This window comes from Peromyscus leucopus, chromosome 4, assembly GCF_004664715.2.
Source record: "Peromyscus leucopus breed LL Stock chromosome 4, UCI_PerLeu_2.1, whole genome shotgun sequence".
NCBI classification, from domain to species: Eukaryota; Metazoa; Chordata; class Mammalia; order Rodentia; family Cricetidae; genus Peromyscus; species Peromyscus leucopus.
The window spans coordinates 7,968,173-7,984,914 of NC_051066.1; the positions used below are offsets into that span (position 1 = coordinate 7,968,173).

General features: G+C 54.7%; 1 protein-coding gene across 3 annotated transcripts in view; it reads right to left on the minus strand.

The window, feature by feature from the left end:
- Hmcn2 (hemicentin 2) overlaps positions 1-16,742 on the minus strand; it is a 152,571-nt gene that overhangs the window by 43,885 nt on the left and 91,944 nt on the right. For all 3 annotated transcript variants that reach the window (XM_028884655.1, XM_037204583.1, XM_037204584.1), the window contains 17 exons: positions 16,471-16,638; positions 15,714-15,827; positions 14,800-14,886; positions 13,720-13,911; positions 13,057-13,227; positions 12,818-12,931; positions 12,198-12,340; positions 11,365-11,515; positions 9,417-9,635; positions 8,059-8,172; positions 7,500-7,687; positions 6,877-6,973; positions 5,169-5,330; positions 4,899-5,012; positions 3,881-4,083; positions 3,318-3,399; positions 1,941-2,072 (listed from right to left, as the gene is read on the minus strand). In XM_028884655.1, coding sequence (XP_028740488.1) covers positions 1,941-2,072; positions 3,318-3,399; positions 3,881-4,083; positions 4,899-5,012; positions 5,169-5,330; positions 6,877-6,973; positions 7,500-7,687; positions 8,059-8,172; positions 9,417-9,635; positions 11,365-11,515; positions 12,198-12,340; positions 12,818-12,931; positions 13,057-13,227; positions 13,720-13,911; positions 14,800-14,886; positions 15,714-15,827; positions 16,471-16,638 — 2,451 coding nt within the window. The remainder of the gene's footprint in view (positions 1-1,940; positions 2,073-3,317; positions 3,400-3,880; positions 4,084-4,898; positions 5,013-5,168; positions 5,331-6,876; positions 6,974-7,499; positions 7,688-8,058; positions 8,173-9,416; positions 9,636-11,364; positions 11,516-12,197; positions 12,341-12,817; positions 12,932-13,056; positions 13,228-13,719; positions 13,912-14,799; positions 14,887-15,713; positions 15,828-16,470; positions 16,639-16,742) is intronic.

A 16,742-nucleotide genomic window follows, 5' to 3' on the forward strand; every position in this document is an offset into this window, starting at 1 on the left:
TGAGAAGAACTAGAAGCATTACAGACAGGATTTGCTGCCAGCCTAACTCAAGGGTCCACTTAGGAGAGACAAAAACACACACCCATAGAACCCTGACCTACAGGTGCCTGTACACCAAGCAGCCTCACCTCTACAGCCTAAAAGCTGGTTAAAAAACACAGTGTTGCTGGTGGCACACACCTTTAATCCCAGCACTCGGGAGGCAGAGGCAGGCGGATCTCCGTGAGGTCAAGGCCAGCCTGATCTACAGAGCAAGACCAGTACCAAAACTACACAGAGAAACCCTGTCTCGGGGGGCGGGGGGCGGGAGAGAAAGAAAGAAAGAAAAGAAACACAATGCTACCTGTTCACGCCTTTAATGCCGCTCTTGGGAGGCAGAAACAGACCAGTCTCTGTGAGTTTAAGGTCTGCCTTGTCCTACACAGCAAGTTCCAAACCAGCCAGGGCTACATAGTCATATGAAGTATTATATAAAGGAACAATGAAAAATAATTACATGCATTTCTGAAAAAATAATACTGATCCAGGCTGGCCAGTGAGCTTTCGAAGTCTCAGGGTACAGAGGAGTAAGGCAGCTGCAGAAGGTCACGGGGTGACGTGACACCATCAGAACAGGCATCTCACAGAGACTGACAGCAGACTGCTGTGGCCAGCCGTGGGGCGGGCAGTTGCGGGGACTGGGGAGTGATGGCCACTGGCTAAGGGGATTCCTTATCAGGCAGTGTAGACATTCTAAGATTCATTGTGGCAGTGGTTCCACTCTGTGGATACACTAAAGGGCCTTGGATGACACTCTCTAGATGGGAGGGCTGTGTAAGATGTAAATTATAGCCCGACAAAGCTGTTGAGGAGTATGGAGAGCAATACATATGAACGGGGAGACACATTGCCCAGCTACACAACCCGAGGTTCCCACAGCTGTCACTAACCCCTCAGAGCACCTCTGTCAGAACCTTCTCCCTCTTATGGAGTCTGTACTAGAGGGATCCATGGGCCTGAGGCCAGCCTGAGGGCTGCTGCCCTCACCAGGCACTGGCAGGGGGCAGTGGTGCCCGGCATGGGGGAAGCACCTTAGGAGTTACCAGCTGACAGGTCTAGTGTCCACAGACTGACCTAGCAAGTGAGGTCAAGGGCAAGGAAGGAAGCTTAGATGGGATGACCCACGGCCAGGCAGGGGCAACGGTGACCCGCAGGAGGAGGGGCAGCTCAGGGGTTAAGGCTAGACACAAGCTCCGGACAGCCTGGCCTGAAGACCTTCCAGACCAGAAGCTAGTGCGGTTCCTGATATCGGATTCTAGCGGCCATTAAAAAAGCACTGAAAGGCAAATGGGGGTGGGGCTTCCACCACACTGCCAGCCTTTGCTGGGGGGGTGAAGGAGGGAGGGAGGGAGGCAGGGAGAGAGAGAGAGAGAGAGAGAGAGAGAGGAGAGAGAGAGAGAGAGAGAGAGAGAGAGAGAGAGAGAGAGAGAGAGAGAGACCCATTATGCAGCCCAGGCTAGCTTGAGAACTTGGGATCTGTGGTGGTTTGGATGAGGAATGTCCCTCACAGGCTCAGGTATTTGAACACCTGCTCCCCAGTTGATGGTGGTGTTGGAGGGGTTACTGGCAGCCATCTCTGGGGAAGGTCTCCCAGATCACTCTCTCGGCTTCCTGCTCCCAGCACCATGCCAGCAGCTTGCTGCGCCTCCTCTGCCATGATGGACTCTCCCTCCAGAACCATCAGCTAGAGTAAACGCTCTCTTCCTATCACAGCAACAGCAAAGTAACCACGGCCCCTTCCGGCTCAGCCTCCCCAGTGCCGGGGCTGCAAGCATAAGCCACCACAGTCACCTGATTTGTGACAAGAGCGTTAATAACCGGCAACTTCCCGGCCTTTCGTTGTTGCTGTGTTGAGTGAAGATGTTTTGCACTCAGATGGCAGGCAGGACGTGCATACTCACCCACGGGCATTCTGTCCTTCAGCCAAGTGACAGTGGGAGCCGGGATCCCTGACACATCACAGGCCAGGACGAGGGGCCGCCCAGCTACCTGGCTCACTGTCTCCGTCTCCGGTCTCTCAAACGTTGGGGGCACTGTGGGAAAGAAGGCAGGCTTCTGCACTCATCCCTGCTCCCCAGTTTCTTCCTCTCGGGCAGATTAGGGGTTTTTGTTTTACACTCTGGTATTGATGGAGGCGGAGACTGCTTTATTCACAGATGAGACTAGAAACCACAGCTGACTATTTCAAAGTATCTACAAAGCAGAGCCCCAGAAGATCCACTCAGCCTGGAGATGGTAAATCCACGGCTGGCTCACAGACCAACAGTCCTCCTAAGCATCCGACCTCTTAGATTTCCCTCACCTCAATGCCTAGCTGCTGGGCACATGCCCAGTGCTTAATCTATACAGCGGATTGGTGCCTACAGTGTGCCCAGTGGGAAGGCTCTGCTTTTGTGTGAAACTGGGCAGACAGAGCAACAGAATTACACCACAAGTCCTTCAAAGCATATCACAGGAAGAGTCCTATGTTTTTGGTTTGTTTGTTTCATTTTGTTTTTTTGAGACAAGGTTCCATGTAGCCCAGTGTGGTCTAGAAATAGCCATGTACCTAAGGATGTAGCTTACATACCTTTAACTCCTGATTCCCTGCTCCCACTTCCCTCCCAAGTAGTGGGATTACAAGCATGCACCGAGCCCTGATTCTGAGCTATTTCCCCATCTCCATCTTAGTTTTTAAAATTCCAGATCTTAGCAATAGGACCTCTTTCCAGCCATTGATCTTATCCCTGCAGCCCTGGGAGCTGCTTGGGGGTGACAGACGAGGGTAGGGGCCAACAAGGTGGGACAGGGACAGAGCAGTGGTCCCAAGAATGTCTCAGCTGGAGGCCAGGAACGCCGGGAGAGAGTCCTGGCTCCTCCTGACCGCTCACCGTTATCTGGAAGCTATACACGAGGACATAACCAAACAGAGAAAGGACACGGTGGGCAGCTAGTTCACCCCTCCCTGGGTCTCCTCCATATTCCTTTAAAAAGTGCCCGTACTGGCACCTCAGTGGCACCCTGTTCCCTGGGATAAACTCTTACTGCACAGGAGTTTGGAATCCTCTGTCTGTCTGTCTGTTTCTCTCACCTGTGAATGTAAAATCAACTCTAAAACGCATCCTCTGGAGTCTGAATTTCATTCTCCGAATTCATGAAATAAGAACCCTAAAGCTACCAGTTTGGAGTGGCTTTGGTGGCCGTCAGGTTTTCCAGGACCCTAGCTCCCTCCCCAAGATAAACTCCCGAGAGCCCAGAGGCCCTGTTCTTACAGTATCGGGGGTCAGGCTGGGCCTTACCTTGGATGGTGAGGACGAAGGCCCGGGTGGTCTCTCCAGCTGTGTTGCTGACTTTACAGCTGTACACTCCCTTATCTGATGCCTGGTGTGTGGGGCAGAGATTCCCAGGATAGAGTGGCCTTGTCTGGGAAGCTTTAGGCAGGTAGCTTCCCCCCAACCCACCCGCCCGCCTCTCTCAGATCCTTAGGAAGTGGAGACCCTGGAGATGAGGAGAGCAGACTTGGCCCAGTATGCCCTGGTCTGCCCTTTGTTGTGGGGCTGGAGCTGGGTCAGAATGTAGGAGACCGGAGGGGATGTTCAGGGGAGAGATACATATTCATTCAACAAACACTTGAGAGCCTGACCTGCACCGGTATGGAAGGGCTTTGTTCAAGGTCACTGTGAGGCAGACCTGAGCTGGGACTGGAGTCCAGGCCTTTCCCAGGTCGCTTGCAGGGGTTGTGCATCTACTTGGGTCAAGGAGATGACACCCCCCACATCTTATCACAACCTCCCACCTCCTTCCCCAGGCCTCTAGGGTCAGAAGTGCTGTGTCCACATTCAGATTGCCCACGGCCACTGACCTGTGAGTCCAGGATTTCCAGTTTTTGTCCACCTTGTAGACCCTGAATCCGCTGCCCCAGGGCTAGGGGCTGCTGGTCCTTGAACCAGGCCACAGCTGGCTCTGGGAGTGAGTCTGTCTCACAGCTCAGAATGGCTTTGTCCCCTGCTCTGACCAGAATGGCCTCCTGGGGGCCTCCAGAAGCCTGTTTAAAGCTGGGAGGAACTAAGGGCAGGAAAGCCCAGTGAGGCCCAGTAGCCTTACCCACATAGCCCCAATACGACCATGGGTAAATGGCCCAGGGAGCCCCATGGACCTGACCCAGGGTTGCTGGAAGAAGCGAACCCAGGCCAGCCTACCAGAGCCTGCTGGTGGCCATTGGTACTTAGATGGCAAAAAAGATGCTGATAGGTTTTTTTTTTTTTGTTTGTTTGTTTTTTATCTCCTGACTAGACACGGCCCCTCCATGGCGGTCTCTCAGCCCCTGGCACTCATGTAGGCATCCACACCCAGCTGTGAGTCCTCAGGGTCTGGTACAGCTATGCATTTACAAGTGAATGAACCTGTCCCAGAACTGAAAAGAACCTTCCAGAGAGCCCTGGCTGCTGGCACTGCAGACCGGCTTTCCCTCAGGGAATTCCAAAGACCAAGAGTGCTGTCATAGGATACCAGCCAAGGATCTTGGACCGTCCTGGCCTAGCTCTTAGGGTTCCCCACTGCTCCGCCCCCTCACTTGACCACCACTGAATCTCACTGTGAGCCAGACGGTAGGCCAAGGGCTGCATTTCCCTTCCTCCCATCTTCATATGGATTGTCACCTTGCAGACGGGACATCTGGGGGCTCAGAGATGGGGAGACACTCAGCCCAAGGTCACAGAGCAAGCCTGTGCGTGGCTGCATCTAACCCTGGTGTATCCGACTCTAAAGACTACAATTTAATCACCCCGAGACGGTGCTTCTTAAACAGGGACCCTTGAGGAGGTCAAGGGTTCGCCCGGGGGCTCATGGGAAGAGCAGATGGCACAGGAGGAACAACATACCCAAAACGTTGAGCTGTACTGTCTTCTGGTCTCGGCCTGCAGCATTGAGAGCCTCACATAGGTATGTTCCGGAGTCAGCTGGCTGTGCCCGTGCGAGCCGCACTGTGTGGGTGCCTGCGGGACAATGGTCCCTGCACCAGCAGCCACAGGGCCCTGGGCCACTCTCAGTCCCTAACGCTCCCACATGGACAGTCCTGTCCCAGGTTTGGGACAACATCTTACACTCCCCACCAGAGCCTTGAGCTGGGCACAAAGCTTCAGTTTACCAACCAGGAAGGAGGAAAACCTCTTGTCCCAGGGAGAGAGGCTGGCCATCCTTGTACCACGTGACCTCGGGACTTGGGTGAGCGTGGACTTCGCAGGGGAGGGAGACACTGCTGTTGAGGGTGGTGGTGAGCTGGTCGGTGTGCCAGCCTGCGATTTGTGGTGGGACTGGATGAAGGCAGAAATGAGAGCTTACTTACACTGGGAGCACAGACCAGGGGTGAGGGTGGGAGAGACACACCAAGGATCCGGCCTAAGCTCCCAGAGCCACCCCTGGGTATCTCCACACAGCCCTTGGAGGGCAAGTTTTACTAGTCAGAGCTACTTTGTACAAGAGCACAGAGTGGCTTGATCAGAGTTGTACGGCCGTTCTCCCAAAGCCACACAGCTATCAGTGGCAGCTCCCAGACAGCTGTTTGTGACTTTGAGGACTCAGCACTGATCCATCCATCCTCAGGGATACAGCTGTCCCCACATCTGGGCTAATGGCGACATAGAGGTCAACAGCAGACTTGAGGTGATAAGACCCCCTCACCTGGGTTATCCCTTGGAGTAATTTTACAATTGTAAAGCTAGGCCAACTCCTTCCGCTGGAAGAAGTCCTTTAGACACATATCAAGTGCACAGTGAGTGCTCATTAATGATGCTGTGAGGCCTTGGAAGAACACCACCCCCCTCCAAAGCTGAGGCCTTGGAAGAACACCACCCCCCTCCAAAGCTGAGGCCTCAGAAGAACACCACCCCCTTCCAAAGCTGAGGCCTCGGAAGAACACCACCCAACTCCAAAGCTGAGGCCTCAGAAGAACACCACCCCCCTCCAAAGCTGAGGCCTCAGAAGAACACCACCCCCCTCCAAAGCTGAGGCCTCAGAAAAACACCACCCCCCTCCAAAGCTGAGGCCTTGGAAGAACACCACCCCCCTCCAAAGCTGAGGCCTCAGAATAACACCACCCCCTTCCAAAGCTGAGGCCTCGGAAGAACACCACCCAACTCCAAAGCTGAGGCCTCAGAAGAACACCACCCCCCTCCAAAGCTGAGGCCTCAGAAGAACACCACACCCCTCCAAAGCTGAGGCCTTGGAAGAACATCTCCCCAAAGCTGAGGCCTTGGAAGAACATTTCTCCAAGGCTGAGGGCTCGGAATAACATCTCCCCAAAGCTGAGGCCTCAGAAGAACACCACCCAACTCCAAAGCTGAGGCCTCAGAAGAACACCACCCCCCTCCAAAGCTGAGGCCTTGGAAGAATATCTCCCCAAAACTGAGGCCTCAGAAGAACACCCCCCCCCTCCAAAGCTGAGGCCTTGGAAGAATATCTCCCCAAAGCTGAGGCCTCAGAAGAACACCCTCCTTCCAAAGCTGAGGCCTCAGAAGAATATCCTCCTTCCAAAGCTGAGACCTTAGAAGAACACCCCCCCTCCAAAGCTGAGGCCTCAGAAGAACATCTCCCCCAAACTGAGGCCTCATAAGAACACCCCCTCCCAAAGCTGAGGCCTCAGAAGAATATCCCCCCAAAGCTGAGGCCTCGGAACAACATCCCCCCAAAGCTGCTCCCGGCAACTTGAGGTTAGTCCAAGTGTGGCTGAAGTCTCCCAAATGTTCTCTGTCCTGGGATATGGCTGGGGCCATTTTGGGGTCCCTGAACTCTGAGTGTAGGTGCTCAGATACCCTTGGGGAGAGACAAGGAGTTCACAGAGGCCCCTCTCTGCCATCTCACCTTGGACCTTGAGGGTAAAGAGTTTCTCTGCAGAACCTGCCTGGTTCTCTGCCACACACATGTAGCTGGCAGCATCAGTTACCTCCGCAGTGGAAACCTGAGGGTACAGAAACCGGTGCTGAGGCCAAGGCTGAGAGCTCTGAATGGATCCAGAGGCTCCCTGGCTCATCCCACACTGCCATGAGCATCCTTATCTCCCCATAGCAGACATGTGGGCCAAGGTGCTCACAGTGACCGGGAGCGGTCCCTCTGAGACCTGTCATGGGAGACTGGTGTTGGTTGGCTGTCTGCAGCTAAGTGGACCAGAAGGCCATGTGGGGGCTGTGCTGGTCTCTGGAGGGGCCTTGCAGCTATGGTGTATGTCTAGCTCCTGGTGGTCAAGGATTGCAAGGCATTGCCGCCCCAGGCCTGGGCTGGTTCTGGGTGTGGGACATGTGCTCCTGCTTTGGCAGGAATGACTGATACTTATGAACACTAGGCAGCCCTACGTGGCCAGCTGGGCTCCTCACAGATGCCATTTGCTGCACAGAATACACCCCCATGCTCTAATGGGCCTTTGTAGGCCCAGATGACACTGTCCCTTGCTTCCCGGAGCCTTTACCCCGAGAGGGTTCTGTTCCTACCTGCAAGACTTGTCCCTCCTCTAGGACCTGCAGCCGTGGGCTGGGGGACACCGGCAGCCCATTCTGGAGCCATGAAAGAGTGGGTGCTGGGTTCCCCAGAGCTGGGCACCGTAGGCTGACGGCACTGCTTGCGTTCACAGTCACTTCCTCTACCAGCTCCTGTGTGTCCCCCAGGATCACCGGTGGTGCTGGGTGGGAGGGGAGAGCGAGAAGTGCTTCAGGTATTGGGCTGGAGGTAAACATGGTGGAAATGAGGAAGACTCTGGGTACCAGATGCTTGCCAGGGTCCTTGTGCCCCCCTCACTATATCTCTCAGGCCTGGAAGCAGCTAAGAATTCTGGGCTTTGGAGAGGTTATAGTTTGTTCAAAGTCACACAGTGAGAAAGTGACCGTCTTGGACTTTAAAGCTACTTTTGCCTGGCTTCAGACACCAAGCTTGCAATCCTATTACAGACCTTCTGAGCACGGAGGAATCGACCCCCCGACCCCCCAGGGACCTTCAGAAGGAGGCCTCTCCGGGACCAGAGCCTCCCTGTCCCTCCTGGCCGGAGCCACTCACTCAGCACCAGGAGTTGGTAGTGCATCCAGTCCTCGCCCACCTCATTGGAAGCTTTGCATGAGTACCTGCCCGCGTCCTCTGCCTGCACCAGGGACAGCTGCAGGATTCGGCCTCCTGCAGAGACATAGGACAGGGGCCTGAGCTCAGGGACAAGGGCCCTGACTCCAGAGCAGGGGAGCTGTTTCTCCTCTGGAGGGCCCAAGTCGCCATCATCCCTGGCCTCATCTGGGAAGTGAGATTCAGTCCACCCAGATCATAGGTCAAGGGGGGATCAAGTCCGTGTGCAGTTAATGGCCTGTTGCCTGCCAGGTCTCAGGTGCAGGCTCTAGAGTGTGAGAGCTGTTGGTAGCCCATCTCACAGATGGGGAAAATGAAGGCCCCGGCAGGGTTAGCAAGAGGGTGTAGTTGGCTGGTTGCGCAAACCCAAGAGGAAGTGTTCTCAGAGGCAGCGGCAGCTTCTAGGGCAATGGCAGCTGGGAGCAAGGGAGGAGTTGCCTGGGACCCTTGGTGACCAGGAGGCAACCAGGAGCAGAACCTGGTCTCTACCTAGGGTCACTGTGTGCTAAGGATTCCAGGTGAGGAGTCACCAGCCAAGGCTGTGGATGGCTTGACCATGCCAGAAATAAGGTCTCCTGACATGCAAAGCTCTGGAGGTGAGGCCAAGGCCACAGGGGAGTTGAGGTGAGAGCTGGGGTTCATTTGTGACCAGGATCTACATTCAGCTTAACTTGTGACCACATCTCTAACATGCTCAGGGGTGGTAGCCAGGGTTAGAGGTCAGCAGTGGGGTTGGAGGTCAATGCTAGCATGTGGGCCTATCAGTGGCTGGGGTCAGGGATTAACTGATAGCTGGGATCAGCTTGTGTTTGGGGTCTGCATTAAGGATCTCCTCCTGACCGAGTCTGGAGTAACAGGATGTGAGCCTAGGGTCTCGTGCTGAGGTCAGAAGCAGTGTAGGGATCAGTCCAGGGACTTCCACCTTGGAAAACCAGCCTCACATGCATGGTATCTCCCCGAGACCTAAGGGTTCCTTTTCCCGCAAGGGCCAAGTTCAAAGCCTGGGACACCTGTTCATCAGAGACTGTTATAACGGGACCTCCTGGCCCCCACCCAGCCCCAGTGCTGGTCTGGACCTGGCAGGCACCACGCAGATGCTAAGCCAGGAGACTGCCCATCCCCCTTGGTGCAGGTCAGTGGGGCCTGAACGGCAGAAGCATAGAGGGTCCGTAGTGGGAGCAGGGCAGGCCAAGGGAAGCCAGGCGACCTTTACCCTCTGTTTGCAAATGTCAGCGAAGGTCTAGAGTCGTCACACATACCACCTGAGCTCACGTTGCAGGCACCTTGCACGTCTGGCCTACCTTGTAGAACCGAGATCCCATCTGCAGCTGACAGGGGCTGCCCCTCCCTGTACCAGGTAAGCTCGGGTGGTGGGACAGCGTTGGTGTCACAGTACAGGTAGGCTGGGTTGTTCTCCACCACCTCCCGGTATTCTGTCACCCGGCCCTGGGCTTCCTCCTCGTAGGGCAGCAGTTCAAAGCCTGCATCGACATCACTCACCTTCTGGAACATGGGGGGCACTGCATGGAGGGAGACAAGCCATTAGGAACATAATAAAGGGTTAAAGCTGCTCACTGCTGTTGGCAACCAGCCTGGGAGGCACTGCCAGCCCCTGCCACACAAGCTACACCCTGCAGGCAGGCCAGGGCATTTCTTCTCTTCACGCCCCCAGGGGCTGCCTATGAAGCCGCCATGTAAGCTTTAGGAAAAGCTCCGTGCTCTGTGGAGGTCACATCTAGGTGGCCTCAGAGGATCCTAGTGGCCGGGTGTGGTGGTCACACTTGTCATCCCAGTGCTTAGGAGGCTGAGGCAAGAGCGTTACAAACGTCAGCCCAGCCTGGGCTACGGTAAGACTGGCTCAGAAGAACAAAATGAAATAAGATCAGATGACTCCGTGACACTTCTTGCAGGGCTCCAGGCAGCTGCCAGGCCTTAGCCCACATTTGCTTGTGGGTACACAGAGGCAAGGGACCTGAGCAGTGAGGACCCGAAATCTCCCCTCCCCCTGGGTCACCTGCTTTAGTCACATCTCCAGTATCTTTTCTCTTTTCCTTTCTTTGAGACAGGGTCTCACTATGTAGCCCAGGCTAGCCTCAAACTCGTGGAGATCCACCTGCCTTTGCCTTGAGATGCTGGGATTAAAGGCATGCGCTGCCCTGCCTGGCTTAGAACACCTGTATTTTGCAAAGGATGAAACCAAGGCCCAGAGGTGGGGCCAGTGACATCTCCAGGTCATGCAACCCAGTAGTGAGTGACAGGCCAGGGTGAGGCAGCTGAGGGCCAGAGGAGGCGGAGGAGAAAGTGTGCTCTCTTATCAGTCACTGCAGAGCACTGTGTGGTAAAGCTCGCCCTTCCTTTGCCCGACTCGGTCTCCAGCCTCCTTGCTTCCTTTTCTGACTCCCTTGTTGACTCCAGCCTCCCTCCAGCCTCCAGGTCTCCCTCCCCACCTCTCCCCAGCCTCCCTCCCAGCCTCTCCTCAGCCTCCCTCCAGCCTCCAGATCTCCCTCCCCACCTCTCCCCAGCCTCCAGGTCTCCCTCCCCACCTCTCCCCAGCCTCCCTCCAGCCTCCAGGTCTCCCTCCCCACCTCTCCCCAGCCTCCCTCCAGCCTCCAGATCTCCCTCCCCACCTCTCCCCAGCCCCCCTCCCAGCCTCCAGATCTCCCTCCCTCCCAGCATCCAGGTCTCCCTCCCCACCTCTCCCCAGCCTCCCTCCCAGCCTCCAGATCTCCTTCCCCACCTCTCCCCAGCCTCCCTCCCAGCCTTCAGGTCTCCCTCCCAGCTTCCAGGTCTCCCTCCCCACCTCTCCCCAGCCTCCCTCCCAGCCTCCAGGTCTCCCTCCCCACCTCTCCCCAGCCTCCCTCCCAGCCTCCAGGTTTCCCTCCCCACCTCTCCCCAGCCTCCAGGTCTCCTCCCCACCTCTCCCCAGCCCCTTGGCCCCTTTCCAGCTCCCTTTCTCCCTGCCTCCTCCCCTGCCTGCCTCCTGGCCATTTAATCCTGATTTGAGGCAGGAACCCCATCTTCCGAAACTCATTCCTTAACCGGGGAAGACAGAACTGCTCTGCCTCTGAGGTGCTGAGACGGACAGTCAATGGGGAATGCCCATGTGGGCCTCCTTGCCCTAAGCTAGTGCAGGGCTCCTGATGCCCAGGCAGTGTTGACGCCATGGGTCACAGCCTTCTACCTGGAACCAGCACCCTGTCTAGGGCCCACTGGTTGCTATCACCCAGCCCACCCTACAGTGACACGCACCTTGGATGAGAACATTGAAGTCTTGGTCATCCTCGCCAGCCACATTGGTGGCCACACACAGGTATCGGCCAGAGTCAGAGACCTGTGTGGGTTGGATCTGGAGCAGCCGCCCCTCGCCCAGGACATGGAGCCGCTGGCTGGGGGTCACAGGCTGGGGGAGGATAGAGAGGGACTGAGATAAAAATTGAGATCATTCGTTTATTTGTTTTGAGATAAGGTCTCATGTAGCCCAGGCTGGCCTACAACTCTCTATGTAGCCAAGGATGACCTTGAACTCTTGATCCTTCTGCCTCAGCTTCTTAACTAAGTGCTGAGATTACAAGCATGTGCCACTGTACACCCTAATCTCTCTCCGTCTGTCCGTCCATCCATCCATCCATCCATCCATCCATCCATCCATCCATCCATCCACTATCTATGGTTTTTTTCAAGACAGGGTTTCTCTGTGTAGCCCTGGCTGTCCTAGAACTCACTCTGTAGACTAGGCTGGCCTCCCAAGTGCTGGGACTAAAGGTGTGCACCACCACTGCCCGGCAACCTACTCTATATTTTAATAAATGAAAGTCAGACCATAATAGAAAGTGATGGATGGGACCACCCAGTGACTTTGTCAAGCCAAACCCGTATGACCTCGAAAGTGGAAATGAAGCGAAGGGGTGGACAGAGTCACTTAAGGTTGGAAAGTGTGTTTTGTTTTAAATTAAAAACTGGAGGGTGAGCAGGGCCAGCTCTGGGGCTAGGTGCCTTCAGGGCTCTTCTCTCTGCAAAGATCTGTACAGGGCTAGTGAGAGCCAAAGGTGAGCCTCTAAGGCTGTCTGGGATCCTGCACTCACCCTTCCGTCCTTGTACCAGCTGATGGCGGGCGCAGGCACAGCCCAGCATTCACACTCCAGGGTCAGGGTGCTGTTGACTCTAGTCCTCACTTCCTTCACACTGAGCTCCTCCAAAGGGTCATCTTTGGAGATGGAAGGGGGAACTGAAAAGCCACAGGATGTGTGAGGAGCAGACCTGGGGAGGGGCCCGAGACCCCGACCCACTGGTCCTAGGGGTGGTTCGCTAAAGACAAGGCTGGTAGAATAGGATTCTTCTGGAAGGGAACCCATCTGTACCCACTTAGGGTTAGAGAGGGCGTAGGGACAGGGGTTATGAAGCAGAGGATCCCTGGGGTGGCCTCTAGAGGGCCTTCTTGGGGCCTAGGTGTCAAACTGAGGGACCTCAGGTTGTATCTCCACACCAGAAGTGACAGGAAGCCAGGACTGGGGGAGTGTTGGGGTCAACATGACCAGTCTTCCTTTTACCATTACCAAGGCAAGAACGGAAAATGACAGATTTCCCCCGTCCCCAGCTGCCTGTGACTCAGGAAAAATAGACACAGGAAGGTGCCCTAGGTCTCAAGTGTGGCCAGGACTCCTCTGCCTGTCCAGCCAGTGTCCCAGGGGTGGTAGGGGCTCACTGAGGACTTCCACATGGTAGTTCTTTGTGGCTTCCCCCAGCTCATTGGTGACCACACAGGTGTACTGGCCGGCATCTTCCTTCTGAGCGTTCAGAATCTGTAGTCCATGGGTACCTGTTTGGGGAGCCATGACCAGAGTTACCCCCAAACAGGGCTTTACCATAGACGTGAGCTAAGACTGACCCAGCCTGGGGACAGGTCACCATATGTCTTCCCAAAGCCCACCCCAGGGGCATCACCTGGAAGGAGCTGAATGTTCTTAGAGGCCTTGAAGGGTACCCCATCCTTTATCCAGGTGATATTGGGGGATGGAAAGGCCAGTGCCTCACAGATCAGGGAGATGGGATTGTTGATGGTCACAGTCACTTCCTCGTTGGCATTCTCGGGCACTCCCAGGATGGTGGGAACCACTGTGAGGGGGCAGCAGGGAAGCCCTGGTTGACAAGTCTAGATCGGGCCCAAGGACCCTGAGGACAGGACAGCTAGGGCCTCAGGCTTATCCTTGGTATTGCAGTTGTGTGATGATGATGGAAAGTGGAAGCTCAGGGCAGCCAAGCCCTCCTCCACCACAGAGCTCCAACTACAGGGCAAGTTGACTATCCAGTCTCTGGTGCCTCTCAGTGTTGACTCAACGTGTGGCCTCACTATTTATTCAACCTAAACCTTCTTGGTTCTGCTGAGGAGGAGGGGACTTTTTGGCTAACTGCTTCCTGGATTCGAAGCTTCATTTTCCTGCTCCTGCAGGGGGCACTCTTACAGTCTGGGCATGAATTGTCACCGGAAGGGCTGTGCTGAAAGCCGGGTCCCCAGCTGGGGTTGCTATGGAGATCTGACATCTGGCTGCTGTTCTGTTTATGTTTGCTGTCACCCTTGGTGGTGGCTGGGGGAGGTGCAGCACTCACCCAGCACGCTGAGCTGTGCGTGTTTGGTCTTCTCCCCCGCCGCATTGGCAGCGATACAAGAGTAGTGGCCGGCACTGGACAGATTAGCCTGGGAGACCCACAGGAAGCTCCCATCTGGGGACATCTCATAGGGGTCTCCAACAACCAGGGGCTGGCCATCTTTGAACCATGTGATCTTTGGTGGTGGGTGACCTATATGAAGAGGAGACAGATCATTCAGCAAGCTCAAACCAGATGGGCTCAGGGGTTAGAGGTGGCTCTGGCCAGCACAGATGTGGAGTTTCCATCTCCATTCTGTATGCACAGCAGAACAGCCTGGCCCTTTCTTCTGGAATTCAGCTGCCGTACGGGAGACTAGGCAGAGATGGCTTGATATAGACAGGCAAGATACATTCATCCATCTACTCTTCCATCCATCTATCTGTCTTCCTATCTTACTGCTCACTCACGTATGGATCCTTCTGTCAATCTATCCATAATCTACCCATCTATCCATCCATTTTTCTACCCACTTAAGGCATACTTATTAATTCACCTATCCATCCATTCACCCATCTCCTCATCCATCCATTCTTTCATCCACTCATCCATCCATCCACCCCCTACCCACACACTAGCCACTTACCTATCCTACCACCCATTCTTTTACTCATCCATCATCTTTATTTAAAAATCCATCTATCTATCCCCCCCACCCATTCATTCACCACCCTTCTCTTTATCTAGGCTCATATCCACCCACCCTCCAGCCCTCAAGCATCGGAGGGAGCCTAGTCTTCCAGGCAGAGGGGGAGCCATGGACTCAAGAGTCTGGGTCTGGGTCCTAGAGGAGCTCAGACACTACAGATCATTATGGTCCTGTGTGGTTAGTGCAGGGCCAGGAAGTCCTGGTGTAGTGGGACCTGGGAAGCAGCCAGCCAGAGGCCCTGTGGAAGGTTCTGGCAGGTGACTGCCCTCAGCTAGGAGCAGAGCGGACAGTAAGGCACATCAATGGGGCTGATGCAGAGAACAGAAGTGTAGAGACCCTTGGTGGGTAACCTCGGGGTCGGGGATTGGCTAAGCCAGGCTCACCACCCTCACCTGTGGCATTGCATGCCAGCTGGACAGTCTGTCCCTCGGGCACCTTGATCACCTCCTCCAAGTCTTCGTTTTCAATACTGGGAGGAACTAGCAGGAGGAAGGTAGACAGTTTCCAATGGGCAGGAAAGCTAAGTTTCCTGTGCCTCAGTTTCCCCATTTCCCCCACGCCTGCTCCTACTCAGAAGTCAGTCTAATGAGTTGCTACTGGGAAGACTCTGGACAGAGATGTCAGTGTGGTGTTGGGAATGTTTGCTCCCCCACTTTGGGTTAATCCTTACTGTTTCTGGAAAGCTTCAGGGCAGCTTCAGTATAGAGGGTGTGTGTGTGTGTGTGTGTGTGTGTGTGTGTGTGTGTGTGTGTGTGTACGTGTATGTACATGTGTGTGGTATGTGTATGTATGGTGTGTGCTGCATATGTATGTGTGGTGTGTGTGATTTCTGGTGTGTGTGGGGGGTGTGTGTGTGTGTGTATGTGTGTGTGTGGGTGTGTGGTATACGTGAATATTGTGTGAGTATGTGGTGCACTCACATGTACATGGGTGTATATGTGCACATGGAGGCCAAAGGTAAACCTCAAGCATCATTCCTCAGGGAGCATTCACCTTTAAAAAAACAAACCCCCAAAAATTCTGGGTCTCTGGTCCAGAATTTGCTAAGCAGGCTAGGCTGGTCAGTCAGTGAACTCGAGAGATCCTCCTATTTCCATGCCTAAGTGTTGAGATTCTGAGAGAATGCCACCACACCCTGATTGTTTTTCCTTTACTTGGGATCTGGGGATCAAACTCAGGCCCTCAAGTTGATTGAGCATCTCCCCACCCCAGAGTGCAGGTTCTGATGAAGCAAAGAAAACAGGGCCCAGCCTCCTCCCACAGGAAGAGCTTCTTATGCGCCTAAGAACCTAGAGCTGTGTCTTACCCAGGACCTCTACACTGAAGTTCCTCTGTGCCTCTCCAGCCTCATTGCTGGCCAGGCATGAGTAGAGCCCCCTGTCCTGCTCCCGGGCCGCGGTCATCTTCAGCATCCAGCCACCTGGGGAAGGAAGGGAAGGTCTGGGCTCAGCAGCCTCTCTCAGCTCATGATGTCAAGCATTGCTATACAACCATCTGCCTCCCAAGGTCCCATTCCTCTAGGAGGGAACCTGAGCCCTTGAGAGTAAACAAAGGATAGAGCACAATATCAGAATAAAAGTGAGGACCTCTTATGGCAAGAAGGACCTGACATGCTGGCTCTTGGTGGCTCTTGGTGGCTCTGGGCTAGGGCTAAGAGGCAACAGTGAACTACATAGTCTTGGCTTATTTCAGATGCTCATTTTGTTCCAAGAGTCCCCCTCCTTCCCTCCAAAAAGGCTTCTTCCTTTTGATGCAGAGCTATTTCCTCACAGAGAAATCACAGATCTTGTAAGACCCACCTGGGGCAGATAACACACACATATCATCACCACTATTCCTACACTCATGGCAGACATTACTAATTGATTGCCAGTCCCCTTTGTACTTGGCCTAGTTCCAGTTTCTCTGTTCCTGTCTATACAATGCATCTGGTGACCTCTTCCAAGTGGGAAATGTGTTTGCAATCCCACAATTGATGGGTCACTGAGGCCTGGCAGCTCAGGGTCAGAGGTCATAGGAATCTAACAGACTGATCTGGAAACACATCTGGCTTGTTGCCTTACCTGCCAAGAGGTAGGTGTCCTCTCCAGGGCTGATGGGCTGTCCCTCCCGAAACCACTGGACTGTTGGGGGTGGGACCCCTGCAGCTTCACAGAGCAGTGTCAAGGAGCCATGCAAGGTAGCAGTGACATTAGTCAGTGAGTCGGAGTCTCCAGTGAGTTGAGGAGGTACTAGACCAGAGAGAACTGCATTCAGAGGGCAGACAGCACTCCTGTCCATTCCACTCTGTCTGCCCAAGGACTCGAAGCCCCACTTGTGAACTGGGAGGGATCGA